Below are 20,202 nucleotides of genomic sequence, written 5' to 3'. Positions count from 1 at the left end.
TATTCTCATCTTCCTTTTCAATCCTCTGAACCCACATAAGAATAACGGACACCCCTTCTTCACATAAGATTGAATTCTCATCGCAGACACTATCTTCATTCCCTTCTCCTTCCCAAGCTTCCTATAAGTCACCCTTTCTTTCTTAGGACCGACTAAGGACACCTTCTGGGCCTCACAATCATATGAGCCTTGAATCTTCCCAACCAATCCATCCCCAAAACACATCGAGGTCTGACAAATCAAACTCAACTAAGTCGGATGGAAGTTCACCCCAACTATCACTAAAGGTACTTGACTATGCAACCTAGTACAATTAAACATTTCCCCTGATGGCAATGCAATTTCTAATGAAAAAACACTGGACTGCTTAACTGGAGCTTGTCTACTAAAGTGCTAGAAATAAATGAATGAGATGCTCCTGAATCAAATAACACTTTGACAGACAAGGAATTAATGAAAAAGGTTCCAACTACTACCTCAGAAACATTCTGAGCCTCACGGCGGTTCATGACGAAAACTCTGCCTTTAGACTGATTTCCCATCCCTGGTTTAACACCAGCATTGGAAGAAGCTAACTTCTGTTGATCATTCTGAGGTGCCTTACTACTCGGGTCAGGTTTAACTGCAGGTTCTCCACCAGCTTTTCTAAAGCACTCATATTCACGGTGCCCCAATTTCTGACAATAATGGCATGTCACCAAGTTGCCTTGACAATCTTTTCCAGGGTGGTTCTTATCACACCTTTTGCAGAAAAAGGTTCTCTCAGCTTTCTTCCCATTCCTTGGTTCCCATTAGGCTTCCGACTAGGGTACCTATTATCTTTCTCAGTTTGGTTAAATCCACCATTGGGCTTAGGCTTCTTATCTCCAATTTTGTTGTTCCCATTGTTGTTATACTTCCTCTTTTCCCCAGAGGAAGTCCCTTCAATCTCTCTTCCTTTAATCCCATATAAGTGAGCAGCTCTACCATAAATTTCATCAAGAGTCTCAAAAGTTACTCCTCCTAGCTTACTTTGGAGAGTTAAGGTTAACCCTTGCTCAAACCTTTGGGCCTTCAAAGTCTCAGATGGTACTATCTCAGGTGCGAACCTCATCAACTCCAAAAATTTGCTATAATACTCATTAACAGACATAGTCCCCATTCTCAGATTGGTGAACTCCATAGCCTTTTGCTTCCTTAAGTACGCAGGATAAAACTTACTCCTCAGGGCTTCTTTAAACTCGTCCCACCAAAGTTCGGATCCTCTAAAAGATCATCTTTTCGTTGTTTCCACCCAGAGGTCTGCCTCATCTCTCAAATAATAAACAGCATTATTAACTCTAAGGTTTTCAGGGCACACTATGGCATCAAAAAGCTTATCAAATTCTCGGATCCAGTTTTCTAAGCTAGCTGGGTCCTCTTTCCCATGGTAAGTCGGAGGTTTGACAGCTGCTACCCTCTTAAAGACCTCACCAAAACTATCAGTCTCACTCTGCTTGTTTCTTGATTAGCTATCACTTGAGTGATGTTTTCAGTGATCTTTGCTAGCCTTCTAACCATAGAACCCATACTCCTTCTCCTTCTTTCTGCCATTCTGCTAGGAGTAAAAGTGTTTGAGTAAATATACATATATAAACATTCAGAGAATTACTGTCTATCTACCAAACAATTCAATAAATAACCATGTCAATATAACTAGTTCAAAATATAGCAATCACATTTCGTACATCACGGCCAAATATGAGGCCTTATTCATAACAACTACTAGAACATTTGAGTGTATCAAAATATTCTTAAGACAACTAGGCCGTTTCATGGCCGAAACAAAACTATATATTCCTCTGGTTACTGGAGACTTCAAACTCTGGGTAGCCCGCCTCAATAACATTCTCCAACTCGTCATAGCCTATATAATCATATTGGCCTGGGTATTCTCGAGGGGTATATTCTGGGCTATCAGGCTCAGATGAACCTTCATATCCCATGCTATCAACTGAAGAAATTGTGGATACTGGGCTAGGTAGGTCAATATCAATGGCATCCCCACCCTTTGGGCTCCATCTATTTCTATATACATTAATCGGTGCCAAAATGAAGAATAGTGGCTAACCAAACTCCCTGGAACTCATGATTATCTCTTTCCACTCCCCAGTTGGTAGGACTACATTAGCGTACTTATCATGGAGGATTTGGTATTTGGGTGTCTGAGGAAGGTGAATTAAGGCTAACAGAATTTGGTAGGGTTCCTCACTGACCCATGGCTCCCAGTCAAATGCATTAATACCACTGGCCTCAACAATATCATCTATAAAATCAGGGACCGTTTTTCCTTCCAAAGAAGTTCTTCAGAGTAATACATGTCCCTCATATGGTTAATCATCTGTTAACAAAATTACTCATTAAAAGAAATATAATACACATAATACTACTATTTGCTGGCCAATGCAGCATGACCTCTTTGTTTATCCCATACATAGGGAATAACATAAATTTTTTCCTCTACTTCCAAGAACAATCATATAAAAGTAAAAAGAATTGAGATATTACAAGAATATCATAAGAGTAATACTAATATATGATAACTAAATATAGTTCAAGATTTGTACTGATGCACCACTTTGGCTTAAAATATTTATTTTAAAAAAAAAATCATAAATTTTTTTTTTAAGTGTACTTGATTTCAAGATATAGAATAGCCAAGGTATTATAGCTCCCAGGTAAGAAAGTTACCCACAGCGTCGGGGAGAGCCTTCCTAATCCTAGACAGAGCTTGTCACCCCAACATATCTACACCTTCATCTTTCCAAATAAAATTATAAATATAAATATGTATATACCTTTTTGTGGCACTAGCAAGATGCATCTATACAAATCGTCAAAAATAAAAATAAAATAACTAAATAAAATTATAAATTTGGAATGCAAATGCGAAACTCTATATGCCCATCTTATGTCTACCCATCAATTTTAATGTTCAACTTTTATCTTTTCAAGACCTGAAAAACTGATACCACTTTGTAACACCCCAAATTACTCACTTTTAAATAAATAATTTAATAAATAAATATTTGAGTAATTTAGGAGTATTACCGCCACGTAACTACCACGCTTTCGGCAACCAACTACTAACTAACCAAAATAACTTGCAGCGGAAGACTTTAACAAAAAATAATAATACTTCTTTATTAATAAAAGTAAATATTGTCTCAAAACTCAAAATAAATGAAACATTCTAATCTAGGTGAAGATCCCCTTCCTAGTATGCTCCCATGCACATCCAAAATTCACCTGCAAATCTGCTTACCAAAAAGGTAAACAGGGCAAAGCCAAATAGGAAAAAGAAAATACGCGTCAGTATAAAACTGAGTACGAAATGTACTAGATAAGTAACACATTTGTTAGTTCGTCATAATTTTTCATTTCGAAAACTCCATAACCAAAAATTCAAGAATAACTCTTTAAGAATAAACTATTTTCAAACACTTAATAATAATTCAAGAATAACATTTTAAGAACAAACTCTTACCAAACACTTGAATAATAATTCAAGAACAACAAGAACAAACTCTTTCCAAACACTTGAATAGTAATTCAAGAATAACCTTTTTAAGAATAAACTCTTTCCAAACAACTTGGATTAAAAATAACCTGAAAACAATTCTCTTCTTATCTCCCCTTCTATTTTGCTAAGTGTGCACACCCCCAAGCTAGTCATCCCATCACGGAGCTATATCAAGGGGTAACTATAATTGCCAACAAGTGGACTTTGAATCTCTTGATATTAATCAAGCGGAAATAATAATAATATTTGTAAGTCATGAATAAACCTCCTTTCCTCATAAACAACTTTTTGAACATTCAAAGTTCATAAAAACCAATCAACCTTTCCTTGTAAAAATAATTTAATTTTCCAAAAAGGATAACAAAACTTCTATATAAAATGATTGATAATATCATTCCTTCTTTTCACTTTTTCAAGAGTGAATAATAAAACATTGTAACCATTTTAAACCAAATTTCTAAACCAATCCAACCAATAAAATCAATAAACAACTTTATCATATAAACCACATTTTACAAGATCTAGCTACATAACGTACCTTGATCTTGCACAAAAAGTATACTAGTATCTCCACTTAGTCTTAATCTTGAACGATCTCCTAACAAACCAATAATAAAAATCTAATAAGTAACTTATCACATGAACTTAATCATGAATGTAAACATGAATAACCTATCATGAGCATAATATTTTTGAGTAAGAAACATGGAAAATCTTTTTCTTTTCTTAACCCAAAGAGAATTAGAACTTGAATAAGAAATATAAAACTAGAATAGATAAGAAGAGAAAGAAGAACCTTGAAGTATGGATTCTCCAAAGTTTTTGTGTGGAAAAGATGACTAAAGATGTGGGTATTTATAGGAGTAGAATAGGTAGAGTACTTAATTTTGAAAATTAAAGAGTTTGTAACCTTCACCATAAATTAGAAGATTAAACCAAGATTTGTAACCTTCATCATAAATTTGAAAAACAAAACTCCCCCATTTACTTCATAATCCCGTCAAAAATAATGGCCCCAAAAAAAAAAATTTTTTTTTTTTTTTTTTTTTGGTTTTTTGAATAATTTTGACTAGGATTCAAAACCAAAAGTTTAACAAATCCAATTTTGGCGCCATCTTCCGCCAAAATAATTTAAAACGAGTGAAATTGCTAAAATACCCTTTGCTTAAAATATTTATTTTAGAAAATAAATATTTTAATTAATAAATAAATACATGAAAATATGGGGTATTACAGTTTTTACCACTTGATGCACTCTAACCTTTTGCATACTAGACCTCCTCCTCTTCTAGTACATACCCATATGAGTCTCAAACCCATTACCCTATAAATGTTCCAACAGAAATTGACTTCCGAAGCTTGGGAATTTTTTGATAGGGTTGTTATTAAGGGTGTATCAAAGGCAAAGTGCAAATATTGTCCCTCCCTTCTCTCTTACAAGGGGACCAATGGAACTTCACATCTTCTTAAACATGCATGAAAGGTTTTTCCGGGAAAGCACTTGAGACTTGGGATTGGTCAAACACAATTTAAGGTGAAAACCGAACTTGATGGATCTACAACCTTGGAACATAAGGAGAAGGAAAAAGATGAAAAAAATTGATCAAGATAATTGAAGGAAGGAATTGGTAAGTATGGTAGTAATACATGAGTATCCTTTATCTATTGTGAAGCACATTGGGTTTAGGATGTTTGTGAAGAGTCTTAATTCTTCTTTCAAGATGATTTTGAGAAACATCATCTTTAGGAGTGACATCATGAGAATGTATAATGAAGATAGGACTTCTCTCAAGGCCTTATTAGCACAGAATGATGGTAGAATTGTAAGAACCACCAATATGTGGACTGCTTCGAATAAAAAAAAGGTACATGCTCGTCACATCACACTTCATAGATCAACAATGGGTTTTACGTAATCGAACTTTAAGGTGATGAGCTTATTATTTATATTTATCTAGAATTATTTTATATTTTATTTTTATGTCAAATATTTTTATGGAAACCTAAGGATGATTTAAGTCCAACAAAGGAGCCCAAGCTGGATTGGGTTCCTATCACTGACTAGTTCCTTTGGATACAAGCTAAAGTGAGGGGAACAACATGTGGTTACTTGACAGCGATTGTTCTAAGCATATGACTGGTGATAAATCAAGGTTTGTCTCACTCTCAACTTACTATGGAGGAATTGTGACCTTCGAAGATAACCTAACAAGTAATATAGTAGTTGTAGGAAAAATTGGTAAGTCTCCGCCACACTCCATTTATAATGTATTTTTGGTCGAGGGCTTAAAGCATAGTCTACTTAGCATTTCTCAGTTATGTGATAAAGACAATATAGTGAAGTTTAGTAATGAGTCATTGTTGTCAGCAATGAAAGTACAGGAACCAAGATTCTTGAAGGAATATGGAAAGGAAACGCCTATATGGTTGATCTTAACCTTGTTCCTAGGAACAGTCTTACTTGTTTAAGTGTAATTGAAGAAGATCCTCTTCTTTGGCATAACATTGTGGTCATGCCAGATTGTCTCTATTTTATAATCTAAGTCGGAAAGACTTAGTAGTTGGGTTACCAAAAATTAATTCCATGTACCATGGTGTTTGTGATCCATGTGCCAAAAGCAAACAAGTAATATCCTCCTTTGAATCTAAGAAAATGGTAAGCATGCAATGTCCATTAGAAGTTCTTCACATGGACTTGTGTGGCTTTGTACGTGTCCAAAATAGATCGGGTAAGAAATATGTTTTGGTTATTGTCGATGATTTCTCTAGATTTACATGTTTTTCTTCCTTCATAGTAAGGATGAAACCTTTGACGAGTTCTTAACTTTTGCAAAAAAGATATAACGAACAAGTGGTTTTAAATTGAAACACTTAAGATCTGACCATGGTAAGGAGTTTGAAAACTCCAAGTTTGATGAATTTTGCAGTAATGAGGGCCTAGATCACAACTTCTTTGCTCCAAGAACACCACAACAAAATGGAGTAGTAGAAAGGAAGAACTGGACCCTGAAGGACATGGCAAGAATGATGATCATTGTACGAGCTTTTGGGCTGAGGCAGTAAACACAACTTGTTACATTATCAATTGTGTCATGTTGAGGCTAATAAAATTGAAGACACCTTATGAATTATTTAGAGGAAGAAAACCAAATGTTTCTTACTTCCGTATTTTGAATGTTTTGTTCACAACAATGGTAAAGACAATCTAGGGGAGTTTGATGCTAGAAGCGATGAAGCTATATTCTTAGGATATGCTTCAAATAGGAATGCATACCGAGTGTACAATAAAAGAACAATGTGTCTTGAGGAGAGTGTCCATGTAATTTTTGATGAAACTAACTCCTTGCAGGAACCGAGTTCTAATGATAATTTTGAAATTGGTTTGACTTGACCTGAAGAGTCAAATCATTATGATGAGAAGCTAACCTCTGCAGGAAAAGAGCAGAAGCATGTTCCCGAACCCGAGAACCCTAAGCCTAATACTCAGAGGGAACAAGCAACAGGAGGAACTCAAGAATAAGGAGGAATTCCTCAACCACAAGAAGATAAAAAACTTCAACTACCTCATGAAACTCCAGAAGCATCCAGGAGATTTGATCCAAAACCTTGAAAACATTAAAATTCTGACCCTTTAGATCTTATCATAAGTGATATAGAAAAGGGAACTCAAACGAGATCCCAAATAAAGAATTTTTGTGCTTTTCATGCCTTTCTATTTATGTCAGAACCTACAGATCATATTGGATCAATACTATGTAAGAGGAACTCAACGAGTTCCAGAGGAACAAGGTCTGGCACCTGAAGACCAAGCCGAAAAACCAGAAAGTTGTCGGACTTAAGTGGGTCTTCTGGAACAAGCTTGATGAGCATGGAATGTTGTGAGGAACAAAGCCAGACTCGTAGCCAAAGTGTACAATCAACAAGAAGGTATTGGCTTTGATGAACCCTTTTCTCATGTAGTTAGGATAAAAGCAATAAGAATTTTGATTGCCTTTGCTGCATTTATGGAATTCAAGTTGTATCAAATGGACGTCAAATGTGCCTTTTTAAATGGCTTTTTACTAGAAGACGTCTATGTGGAACAATCTCCCGATTTTTGAAATCTGGATCTTTCAAATTAGGTCTATAAGCTTGATAAATCTTTCAGTGGGTTAAAACAAGCTCTAGATCATGGATGAAAGATTGTCAAAATTCCTACTTTCTCATGACTTCGTTAGAGGAAAAGTTTATAGGACCCTGTTCCTAGGTTCAAAAGGAACAGACATACTAGTAGTCCAAATCTATGTAGATGATATAATATTCGGTGCTACTAAAATGATTTTGTTTGTAAGGAGTTTGTTGATCGATCTTATGAGTAGGGAATTCGAATTGAGCATGATGTGTGAGTTGAACTTCTTTTTAGGCTAGCAAATCAAGCAAGTCGAAAGAGCGACAATGGTCCATCAACAGAAGTATGTCAAGCAATTGCTGAAAAAGTATGGACTAGAACAATCCAAAACCAACCATACTCCCATAGGAACAGGGACAAGGTTGGAGGAGAATACAAATGGTAAGTGTGTAAACGAAAAGCAATACCGAGGTATGATAGGTTCTTTACTCTACTTAACTGCAAGTAGGCCAGATATTGCTTTTAGTGTTGGTTTATACGCTAGATTCCAATCAAATCCCAAAGAATCTCACCTAAGCACAATTAAGAGACTTCTTAGGTATTTGAAAGGAAGCGATGACTAATGTTTGTTCTATCCTCGAAGTGAGGTATTTGATCTAGTAAGTTACTCGGATGTTGATTATGCTAGAGACTTCATAAATCGCAAGAGCACATCAAATATAGTCTTGTAACTAGGAACAAGCTTGGTCTCATGGAGCTCACAGAAATAAAGTATTATTGCCCTATCCACCGCAGAGGCAGAGTATGTGGATGTTATTGCATGTTGTTCCCAGGTCCTCTGAATCAAGCAACATGTAAGAGACTTCGGCATAAAATTCAAGTGTGTTCCTATTTATTGTGATAATACTAGTGTTATCTGTATTTCCAAGGATCTAGTACACCACTTTAGGTTTAGGCATCATTTTCTTAAGGACAATGTTGAAAAAGGACTTGTTAAAGTTGAGTTTTGTCCCACAAAAAATCAAATTGTTGATATTTTGACCAAACCACTTCCTGGAGAAAAGTTTGAGAAAATTCACTTAGAGCTAGGGATCATTAGAATTCATTGAATATGTTGCTTCTAATGAAATCCTAAGTCACAAAATTACTCTAAATGGCCAACAAAAGTTTGTGAATTTATTTCATACAACATACAACCAATGTTAAGGACTCACATTGGTCTTCATAATACTCCCCTTATTGTCCACACATATACCTGAGCACAATATGGTAAGGTTTACGTACATATAGTATGAACATGTCACTTGCATGAGTTTATTTTTTTATTATTTTATTTTCTTTTATTTTCTTTCGATCATAAATATCCACTTCATTTTTTTATTTTTTTTTTTACATATTTTTCTCTTTCCACATATTAAATTCTTTCTTCATTCATCCCCCACATATAATTTTTTGCAACGCTTCACCATTAATATTTTCACTATCCCCCATAAATCTAACTCCACATAAAAGCCTCCATCCCATCAAACCAAATTTATACGTCAACTTTTACCTTTTTACCTCAAACCCATCAACACTGCAAAACCTCTGTCTCTCTCTCTCCAAAACCTCTCAACTTCATCGAACTTTCCATGGCACCAAAACGCAAAATCTCTAATGAAACAAAAAAAAATTCCGGCTGAAAAATCTTTTCTCTGGTAGATTAAAACGAAAGTGAGAATGAATCTTTAAATTCTAATGAAGATTCCCTGGGTTCTCAAGATAATTCAACGACAAATGACGTGATTTCTCCAAAGAAGGAAGAAGAAATTGATCATGCTTCAAGAGAGCAACAAAAAGAAATTTTGGTTCCGACTAAGCGTGGTGAGAAGTCTAAGTCTTCTAAATACATCATAGGGTTTTGTGTTAATTTTTTTGCTGCACGAAAATCAAGTGGGGTCGGTTTCTTGATATAGTGAAACTTTAAAAATGAGCTAAGGTGTTAAGCTTTAATGAGGGTTTATATGAATGTGAGATGAGCGAGTTTATTTCAAGCTTTAAAAATAATGAGGGTTTATGCATTAGTGTTGTTAATGGAAAATTGGTAAAATTCTGTGAGAAAAAGTTATTTGAGTGGTTTGAAGTACCAAATGAAGGGTACAATGAGTATGTTAAGGGTAGGGCTAAGTTGAATGTGAATGGGGCTTCTAGCGCCACCATTCTAGGTTACTTTGGTGGTGCTCCTGTTGACAAGTCCCTAGATCAAAAAGATCTTTCTTCTTTTCACAAATTTATGTTTCAATTAGTTTGGCGCTTCATTTTGCCAAGAACCTCCAAGAGGACTCAAGCGAGTCTCATGGTCCTTTCTTTAATGTTTTGCCTTGCTAAAAATATAAAAATAAACTTTCTTGCTTTGATGATTTCTCATCTTTCCTACTACATCTCACAAAATAATAAATTGGTTATGGTAACCTCATCTCTGTCATTCTCCAAAATAACCAAATAAAACTTCCTGCCAGTCCCTCATTTGATCTAGAGCCTCAGAACTACCTCAATAAGGATACACTTTTTAGGCTTAAGTTGAGGGTACATGATGGCAAGTTGGAATATGAGGCTGAGGAACCTAAGGGAAAGGGAGAGTCTGGGATCAAAAGGAACCCAGGTCAGTTCGAATGAATCAGAGACTAGCAGAGTCTAAGTCTCCAAGGGGTTAGGGTCAGGGTGTCACTAGATCATCTAGTCTCTCCAGGATCTACAATTGTGGATTTTCCACTTCTCTCCACCACTGGTCTTCATTGGATTTTGCATTATGTTCAGGAGTCTTTGTCCCTTCTCCACACTAGGATTCAGGGTGTTGAAGCCGGGGTAGCTAGAGTTGATCTTCAACAGGAGCAAATCTTAGCAGCTGTCAAGAGAGGAGAAGCTGTTGCGAGAGAGAATATTGTCAATGTTGTTTCTTCTTTCTCTGTTCACCCCAATCCCTAATCCCCTTTCCTTCCATTTAATCTATTAGAACAATATTACTTTGGTTTTTGGGTTGTACTTTAAACAATGGTGGTTTGTTGTTGCTACTTTTAATTTTATTATCATTTGGATGTGTTTATCACAACATTTTCTGCTTATCTTTTATCTCTTTACTTCCTTTCATTGCTTATCTTTTTGTCTTATGTGCTTCTTTCCCTCATTTTTCATTGAACTCATCTTGTGCATACCTCATGACTCAATGCTTTATCTTGCTATTGCATCATCATTAAAATGTTTGAATGGCTAGCATTATTATCAGTTTGGGAAACTTTTCATTTGACATTGTTGTCTTTGATACACTCTTAGAATACTGTTGGTTGCGTAGATGTTTTTGATGATGAACAAATGGGGAAGTGAAGTGGCACATAAAAAAAATCCTAGTCTCCTTAGTTTTTGTGGTGATGCTTGTTGACTTTTCTTATGCATTTTGACTTTTCTAATTACCTTGTTTTCAAAACTAATTAGTTTAGTCTTATTTTTTAGTTCTAGATTTTGTCTTATTTTTAGAAGTCTTAGCTCTTGATTATTTTGCTTTGCTTTATTTTACTTTATTTTGTTAATTTTTGTTGATTTCAATATTTTTATATGCCTTATATTTGCCATCATCAAAAAGTGGAAATATTGTTGTATTCCATGTTTTGATGATGCTGAATACTTAGGTCTTGTATAGTTTTTATTTTCAAAAATATAAAATCCCAAAATATTGTCAAGTTAATTTTTATATATCTTGTGGAGAAATATTAATTATTTAATCTAGTCAAGGTATTTGCTTTCATGTTTCAACAACCTGATGAAGAAATTGTTGGGCTGCATTTCTGCCTTCTGATTTCGCCTTTGTAAATGCATGTCTATAGTTGTATATGTGCCTCATGTTTGACTTCAAAGACGGAAGATGAACCCTTGATGGATTTCATGATGTGTTGCGGTTTTACATGGGATGTACTTAATTCTCCAACAACCTTCTTGGCGGAGGGACTAAGACCGCTGATTTGTCGATGTCCCAGCGGGTATAACAACATTGGGTGGTTATCAAACCCATGTTCAACCTTAATTCTGACTACTTAATAGGCGTAATAGTTTCTTGTGACGAGGAACAACCTAAATTGACACACACATCCTTTTCTCTTGTTTTTTCTCTAATTGTTATGCTGAAATCACGAGACTCCTTCTTCTTGCCACGATCACAATCCAAATGTGACTGTTGATCATCAAGAAAAACCTAATGTCAATGGCAATATTCCTACACCACTAGCTGCAACATCACGACTTTGAAATTATGGGCTATTGTCGAAATACGTGTTATAATTGATCCCATTACCAACATACTCCAAAACAAATTAATGATATCATTGTTAATTATAAGAAGCAATCATCAATTAACCATTATGCACACATTATAAATTAAGTTAGATTATAAATTAAATTAATTTAATTAAATAAACTATTAATTACAAAATTAACTAAAATAAAGTTATTTTAACATATAATATAAAACAAAATTTTGAAAGTTTACTATCAGACTAATCTATAAGATAATATAATTTCATTATATATATATAAAATAAAATAAAATAACATTTATAAAAGACGTCTGATCTGTTTGTCCTAGGGACAAAAGGTTTGGCCATGACATTTTCTACATGTGTCAAATGCTTGGCCTGAACGTTTTTCTCATGGACAATACGTCTGGTGAAGGCGTTTTTTCCATGGGTAAAACGTTTAAACCTAATGTCTGACTCATAGACAAAACGTCCAGACCAGACGTTTTGTCCATGGCAAAAACGTGCAGGTCAAACGTTTCCATAATCATTGTCCCGGAAAAGATTACCTCTTCGTCGAAAGTTATTGTGTTTGCTGATGGAGATATTGATGGGTTGGTGGTGATAGATTTTACGTGTTGTGGAGTTTGAAAGTCGTAAAATTGAAGTTAAAATTTGAAATGATAAAGTTGAAGTAAAAATTTGAAATGATAAAGTTGAACTAGAAATTTGAAATGGTAAAATTGGGGTAAAAATAAGCCAAAGTATAGTTTTACTTTCAAATGAACGTTAGTGCTAGTTTAATAAGTTTTAGTATAATGTTTTGAATTCCAGAATATAAAAAAAAAAAGATTTTTTTGTCCTAAACTACCTTTAACTTTCATGTTTTTGCGAGAAACTACAGTTCTTATAAAAAAAAATTATTGGCAACAATAAAATTGTAAAAGTAATGTAATTTAAGACAACAATTTTTTTATAAGATAATTTCTCATAAAAACTTGAAAGTTAAAGGTAATTTAGAACAAAAAAATCCTAAAAACAATTAAAATAGATAGAAGAAGATGACAAATTCTCGTATTTTTAATTATTATCTTTTGATGGTCTGAAGTCTGAACGAAGGGAAGAAACAATAACAAAAATGTTAGCCGCTACTACTAGCTTCAGTATCCGAGACCCGACACCCGAACCCAAACTTTCAATCCCAACCATTTATCTCTCCTCTGACCGACCTTCCGAACCTCAAACTCGGAAGCAAAAGGGAAGCGCGAAGCTAAACCTCTGGTCCAGAGCTCGATCAATACGGTCGGGCCGAAAATTGAACCGCCCGGTTGAAAATCCGGTTCAAGCAGCGGTTCCGGTTGAGAAAGATCGAACCGGCGACGCTGTCTCCGATTCAGAGAGAGAAGATGACGGCGAAACTCGGGACGGAAAGTCTATTTACATGGTTTCTGACGGCACAGGATGGACGGCTGAGAATTCTGTTAATGCGGCGTTAGGGCAGTTTGACCATTGCTTAGTTGACCATGGTTGTTCCGTTAGTACTCACTTGTTTTCCGGGGTAAGTTTCCTTAGTTTTTCTTCCGACATTAAAACGATTTCTGCTGGCCAACCCCAAATCATGTTGGAAACTTGGAATTAAGGCTATAACAATTAAAAAAAGGGAGTATCTGTATAATGACAGTTAAGTACTTATGCTGATAACAAGGCTTAAGACTGAACTATCAGTTTGGAGAGTAGAAGCTGATGCTTTTAAATAGGGAGAAGGGTCGTAAGTAGGAGTGATCACACCTCATGAGCTTTGTCTATCGTAAAATGATAGTCAATGTCTACATGTTTAGTCTTTCCATGATGAACTGGATCGGCTACAATGGCCAAGACAGCTTGATTGTCATGGTACATTCTAGTAGGCTTCAGCCACATAACTTCACAAAGGGTCAAAGCCATTGGCCAATATTTGCTTCCTCCTGGCCACCACCACTCATTGTCTTTTCGATTTCCATGAAATTGGAGAGTTTTCGAGGAGGTACAAACCCTAGATGTTGATCTTCTAGTAGAAGCACACCCTCCTCAATCACTATCATTGAAAGCTTGTAAGTGAGCAGTTGACTTGTTGGCAACAAGTATGTCTTGAGTGGGAGAACCTGCTGGCCGCTGTGTACCTTAACACCCTTTTTGGAGATTGAAGGTGAATGTTGGTAGAATAATGCATGAATTTGCTGAGGACATGTACTTTGACAACTATATCTAGTATTAGATCATCAACATAGACCAAGATCACCATAAAAGAGTCTTTCTCCTTTGGTGAAGAGAAAATAGTCCGACTAATATTGATTGAATCCATGTTACTTCAAGGCACTGCTTAGTTTGGCAAACCATTGCCTTTTTACTTGCTTAAGTTCATAGAGTGACTTGTTAAGCTTGCACACTTGCCGCTTTTTTCATCGCGTATCTTCTTCTCCTCCTTGCTGAACCTTAAGTCTGTGATCATGGTCTAACCTTAAGCCTACTTCACGTACTCATTTTCTCGTAAATCACCATGTAACAATGCGTTTTTAATATCCATTTGATGTAAATGCCAACTTTCTCTAAATGCAACAGCATGAAGACATGAGTGCGACCATTTTAGCTACAAGAGCAAATGTTTGCTTATAATCTACACCATATCTCTGTCTATTTCCCATAATTACAAGTCTGGACTTGTATCTAATTATGCTTCCATCAGAGTTGTATTTTATTAGTTATATCCCACATCTGATTCTCCTCTAGGGCATTCAATTCTTCATTCATAGCCTCTACTCACTTTGGGTGCTTAACAGCTTCTTTGAATCCTGTGTGTTCAGATTGTTTATGAGTTTGAAACAAGGAACATGAGAAGGCACCACTAATAGTGGTTTCAACTGTATTTTGTATTTTATCAGGCCCACTAGTACAAGAGCTACTAGTTATGTAGTCTTGGTGCCAAGTAGGTGTCTCATAAACCCTGCTAGACCTTAGCTCAATATCTCTCTCGAGATGGGTGGCATCTTCACTTTTGCCTACGAGGACTCGTTTCAGGAGTTTTATGAAACAACTTATAACGAAAGATGCTTTCGTAGATTTCATATCTCTACTCACAAATTTAAGGTTAATTGTGAGATTCAAAAGCTTGAATCCTCTTTGAGTATGAGGAAATCCTAGGAACACACAAGGGACCCCTATTGCATTAAATTCTTTGACTTTACATGGGTTACTTGCCATCCCTACACAACCAAAAGCTTTCAGATGCTTGTAATTAGGAGGAGTTTCATGAAGTATCTCACATGGAGTCTGTTTGTTCAGAATTGCGGAAGGAAGTCTGTTGGCGATGTGCACAACACACATCACACAATCTCCCCAAATTCAAGGGGAAGGCCACTTTGAAATCTGAGAGCCCTAGTTGTCTCCAATATGTTTATGTGGTTCTCTAGTCTTGAGGTCTACTGTATGTTTCCCATGCATGCAAATATTGGCTTGCACTTCCTATCATCAAATTCAAGACCATGGTCATCTACTTCATTTAAGCATTGAATTGAGTTTTGTCCAAGTTCACGAAGTTCTGGATTGCTTGAAAGGATTTGTGTTTAAGTAGATGAACCCATGTCAGTCTACTATGGTCATCCACCATTATAAATAAGTATCTGTGATTGTGTGTAGTTGCAACTTTCTAGGGCTCCCAGACGTCTATGTTGATTGACTCTAGGATCCTTGAAGCTCTGGAATCACTGAGTTGAATGGAAATTTGGTGAACTTATCTAGGGGACAGGTTAGGGCGTTAGGCACACATCACTGCTTTCTCCTTGAATCCATGAAGGTTTGTTCTTGCTGATCCTCTGAACAAGAGCATGTCCCAATCTCCAGTGCCATAAAGTTGTGATGCTTGTATTTGGAGCATTGGCCGTTGTGCTAGGAAGATTCAGATGACTATCACCACTTATTGCTTTCACATTCTTGATGTCTTTCTTGTTCTCTTTCATTTGCAAGCTTCCCTTTTTCTCATTTCTTCAATAGTACTTCCATAGGCTGATTCACAAGTTATTACAAGCCATGGAGTGCTTGTCCAACTCCTTTCACCTTTCTTGATTTTTTTATTGTATCATACAGTATTCAAGGTGAAAGTCCACCTTCTAATCATTGTCTTTAGTGAGTTTCTGCATTTACAATACATTAACGGTGAGAATATATAGTACATTCTTGAGCTTTACATCATTCTAAGAATTACATCTGAGTGCGAGAGATGACTGTTGTCGTTCCTGTTGGAAGATTAATTTTCTGCTCCTTTCAACTCCGAGTCGCCTTGATCAACATGTTCAAACTACCAGTCATGTGATCTGAAGCCCCTGAGTCTATAATCTACTCTACCTTCACAACACATGCATAGTTACACCTCAGCGTACCAGCGTAAGTATATCTCAATCAGAAGTTTTTGATGGAGTTGGTAATAGCTTCATCAACTGCTGAAGCTGTTGAGCAGTGAGACTGATAGTGGTTTGCTCCCAGCATGAGCTGTTAACTGCAATCTGCATTGCTAATCTTGGCATTAGCAGCAGTCCTTCTCTACTATGCCTGCCACCTCTATTCCATCTACCACTACTATTATCTTCAAAATCTCTTGATTCTTCCTTTCTATCTCTTTGAGCCCTTGGATATTTAGCTGTATGTCCCACTATTCTCCAGCATTTATCCTTGGTATGTCCATACTTTCCACATTCAACAGAAGTCATGTCACTATTTTCACCCATCAAAGACACTGATTCATTCTCTTCTTTAACTGGTTTCAATATTTTTCTTTGGCTCTCCTCTTGATGCAAGTAGCAGGCTACATCCAGAGTGGGGAAAGGGCTCATCAAGGTGTGGCTCCTTTGACTATTAAAAAACTGAAATAGTCTTTGCTCTTCATGTTGTTCGTTCACATCTTTAATGAATGAGTTTATCTCATTTGTCACTGTGGTTATGGGAGGAAGATTGCTGTGGAACTCAAGTTCCTCCCAAAGGCCTCTCGTGTCTATGTAATAGTCTGTTATGGTCTTGCCTTTTCCTGCTTTGTTTCATACAGATCCTTATTGAGCTTATACTTTCTTGAGCCATTGCTCACATAAAATCTTTGCTGACGGCTGAGTCCGGATGTGATGAGCACTGCTAAGAAACATAACAAACTTCATAACAGGTTCATTAACTTTCCCTGTTATCCAAGAAATTACCATATTGTTACAGGTATCCCAAGCTGTCTGCTTCACAGGATCAGTTGCATCTCTTTACACTTCCAGTCACAAAACCAAGCTTTCTTTTAGAAGCTAAGCCAAATTTTAGGGATCTTTTCCAAGATCTAAAGTTTGAGGAGCCTTGAAGTTTCTCAACTGTAATGGAGTTACTTCCATCTTAGGGATGTAGGTATAGAGGACGGGTGGAGTCTATTCCAGGTGCCATATTTAAAGACAGGTTTTTCAACATAAATTACTACTTAATGATTAGCAGCAATAATAAAGCTGAAATATTCCTTACTGAACAAGCAATACAACATCAGCTCAAAGCAGCACACTTTAGAAGCAAGAAAAGAGAATTTAGTTAGAATTAAACAGAAGAAGTTATAATTCGCACCTGTAGTTCTGATACCATGATGATAAATGAAATTGTCATGAAGCTACATCATTCAATGCAAACAAGATTAGCTCCGTCCGAATTCTTTCTTCTTTTTCTTTTCTGGTTTTGCTTTGTGCCCCCAAATCTGCCTTACACAATGAGCTTACAGACTTCGAATAGTGGCGGCTCCTTTGTGGATCCTTAGGTCACAAATAACCAGCCACTGATGACATGACACCTGCACAGTAGTATTTCCACAAACAGACAAAACTACAGCCTCAGACAATAAAGGGCTTTTGATACTAACAGATGTCCTAAGGCCTTAAGGATTAGAAAGCTATAATGACAGTAAAATACTGGTGCTGATAACAAGGCTTATCTCAACACTACCCTTTATAACAGCCTACCAAACAGCATGATTTTCTTGGAGTCATTCATCATTGAGTGATTTGATAGCTAATTGAGTGATTTGAATCAAATCACTGAATTAGTCATTAGGAACACCATTTCGCGTATTCTGGCACCTTTTTAGTTTCCGTCAAGTCTTTGCAGACGGATTTTGACATGTTTCTTAACCTGCGTCATTAATATTTTAACTAGTTTCTCCATTCAGATTTTGCAATGTGTATTGAACCATCCTTTTGAAGTAAAATTAGGCTATGGATCACTCATGTCTGGCATGATTCTGTTCCAAGTCTCTGACATGGGCTTTATTTGAAATTCTGGCATGTATATTGTCCAAGATGAGGTGTCTAGTGTCCATATCTGATGTTCGTGAGTGTTGAGTAACCGACACGGGTGCTTGAGATGAAATGGTGTGTGCAAGTATCATATTTATCTCAAACCAAAATCTGATTTTATTATCCTTTGCTCTCCCATTTGTTGGTGGTGTTTTGAAACTTTGGCTGAAGACATGCTTTCTGCCCGTGGTTTGGCTGCTCACAACTTCTAAAAACTGGCCAAGTTTTATTTCTTATCCCTTCATTTAGCTTCCTAATTCTGTGTGCTTGATACTTGAGCAGGTAGATGACATTGATCGACTAATAGAAATTGTGAGGCAAGCTGCAAAAGAAGATGCTATTCTTGTCTATACTCTTGCTGATCCTTCAATGGGTGATGCTGCAAGAAAAGCCTGTCAATTATGGGGTGTACCATGCACCGATATCCTGGGCCCAATTACTGAGGCAATTGCTTCTCATCTTGGTGTTTCACCTTCAGGTCTTCCCCGCGGGGCGGGAGGCACAAATTTCCTAAGTGAGGATTACTTCCAAAGGATTGAAGCTGTTGAGTTTACCATCAAACAAGACGATGGGGCTCTACCGAAGAATTTGCATAAGGCTGATATTGTTCTTACTGGTGTCTCTCGAACAGGAAAGACTCCTTTGTCAATTTACCTTGCACAAAAAGGATACAAAGTAGCAAATGTACCAATTGTAATGGGTTTGGAGTTGCCAAAAACTCTGTTTGAATTGGACCCTGATAAAGTTTTTGGTTTGACCATTGATCCGATGATCTTGCAAACAATAAGAAAGTCCCGAGCCAAGACTCTGGGGATTGCTGAACATGAGATGCACAACTACTCACAGATGGGTTACGTGAAAAAGGAGTTAGAACACGCAGGTAAAATTTTTGCACAAAATCCAAGCTGGCCTGTAATCGGTAAGTATTAAGTACACTTATTGTCCAGTTATTTTGGATGTGTAAATTTGCATTGTTTTATTTTGTGGTTGACTGAAAGCTGTTGTAGAATAGAAAGATATGCATTTGTCTTCAGTGATCTATATGTTTCAGCATTTGAACCATATTCTGATTACCTGTTTAATGTTTGACAGAGGTGACTAGCAGAGCCATTGAAGAGACTGCAGCAGTAATCTTGAGGCTATACCATGACAGAAAGCAGAAGCGATCATTGCCCAGTATATCAAAGCGTTACTGAAATTTCCAATGACTCAAAATGGAGGCAGAGTAAGATTTGCTCTATGGTCATTAATATAGGTGACATGGCATTATCTTATAAGCAAAATATGGTAAGGAGAAAGATCCTATGAAACACGAACCTCGCATAGATTAGATCCAATCCAACTTTGAGACGAGGCCCATGGAAGGGAGGGGGAGGACAAGTGAAATCCCACCCTCAAGACCCTAGTGGCAGGGTTCGAAGTTGAACCTCCTAGTTACAAGGTGCAAGGTGGGAATCTTACCACTAGACCAAGGTACCTTGGTTCTTATATTACTAGACTTGTCGAGTGTCCACCACTATTGAAGTGCTATACTCTTACCTGTATATGGTTGTTAACATCAGTGGTTTGGACTACAGCATTTGGCCATCATAATTATTATCATCATCTATTAAGTAAAAAAAAGTAGCAGGTATATTGTAGGATTATAAGTTTACGTGGAAGTGTTATCACATTTCAAGTTGCGGCTGTTTAGCTTGAATGATTGTTTCAGTCCAGAACACTGTACAATTGTAAAATAGTATACCCTCCAGTTCTATATTTCAAGTTGGTACTTTTTTTTAAAAAAAATATCCTAATCTGGTTACTATATATTAATTAGTTATTAGGTCCGGATTGGTAAGGAAAATTTTTATTTATTAATATTGTACTTTAAAATGAAAAAATTAAATAAAATTTGGTTTAGTGCCTAAAACTTTAGTATATTAACTTGAGGTAACGAGATTGAAACATATACTA

General features: G+C 36.4%; 1 protein-coding gene across 2 annotated transcripts; it reads left to right on the top strand.

Annotated features, from left to right (window-relative positions):
- Window positions 1-13,012: 13,012 nt before the first annotated feature.
- Window positions 13,013-20,004, top strand: LOC104901122 (probable pyruvate, phosphate dikinase regulatory protein, chloroplastic). Of its 2 annotated transcripts, none has more exons than XM_010688667.4 (3): window positions 13,013-13,469; window positions 18,529-19,126; window positions 19,339-20,004. In XM_010688667.4, exons 1-3 carry the CDS (start codon window positions 13,050-13,052, stop codon window positions 19,440-19,442), a joined length of 1,122 nt encoding a protein of 373 aa, XP_010686969.2. In that variant the 5' UTR covers window positions 13,013-13,049; the 3' UTR covers window positions 19,443-20,004. The 2 variants fall into 2 exon arrangements, with proteins under 2 accessions (XP_010686969.2, XP_010686968.2); XM_010688666.4 differs by having other exon boundaries at window positions 13,014-13,469; window positions 18,529-19,165.
- The last annotated feature ends 198 nt before the right edge of the window (window positions 20,005-20,202 follow it).

This window comes from Beta vulgaris, chromosome 8 (assembly GCF_026745355.1).
Source record: "Beta vulgaris subsp. vulgaris cultivar EL10 chromosome 8, EL10.2, whole genome shotgun sequence".
In the NCBI taxonomy this organism is placed as follows: Eukaryota; Viridiplantae; Streptophyta; class Magnoliopsida; order Caryophyllales; family Amaranthaceae; genus Beta; species Beta vulgaris.
The sequence above is the reverse complement of the archived record's forward strand: the minus strand, read 5'-3'. Positions and strand labels throughout refer to the sequence as shown.

Coding starts and splice junctions, on each gene's coding strand:
- LOC104901122 (XM_010688666.4), top strand. CDS start 13,050: ATGTTAGCCGCTACTACTAGCTTCAGTATCCGAGACCCGACACCCGAA. Junction 13,470..18,528: donor GTACTCACTTGTTTTCCGGG/GTAAGTTTCCTT, acceptor ATACTTGAGCAG/GTAGATGACATTGATCGACT. Junction 19,166..19,338: donor TCCAAGCTGGCCTGTAATCG/GTAAGTATTAAG, acceptor AATGTTTGACAG/AGGTGACTAGCAGAGCCATT.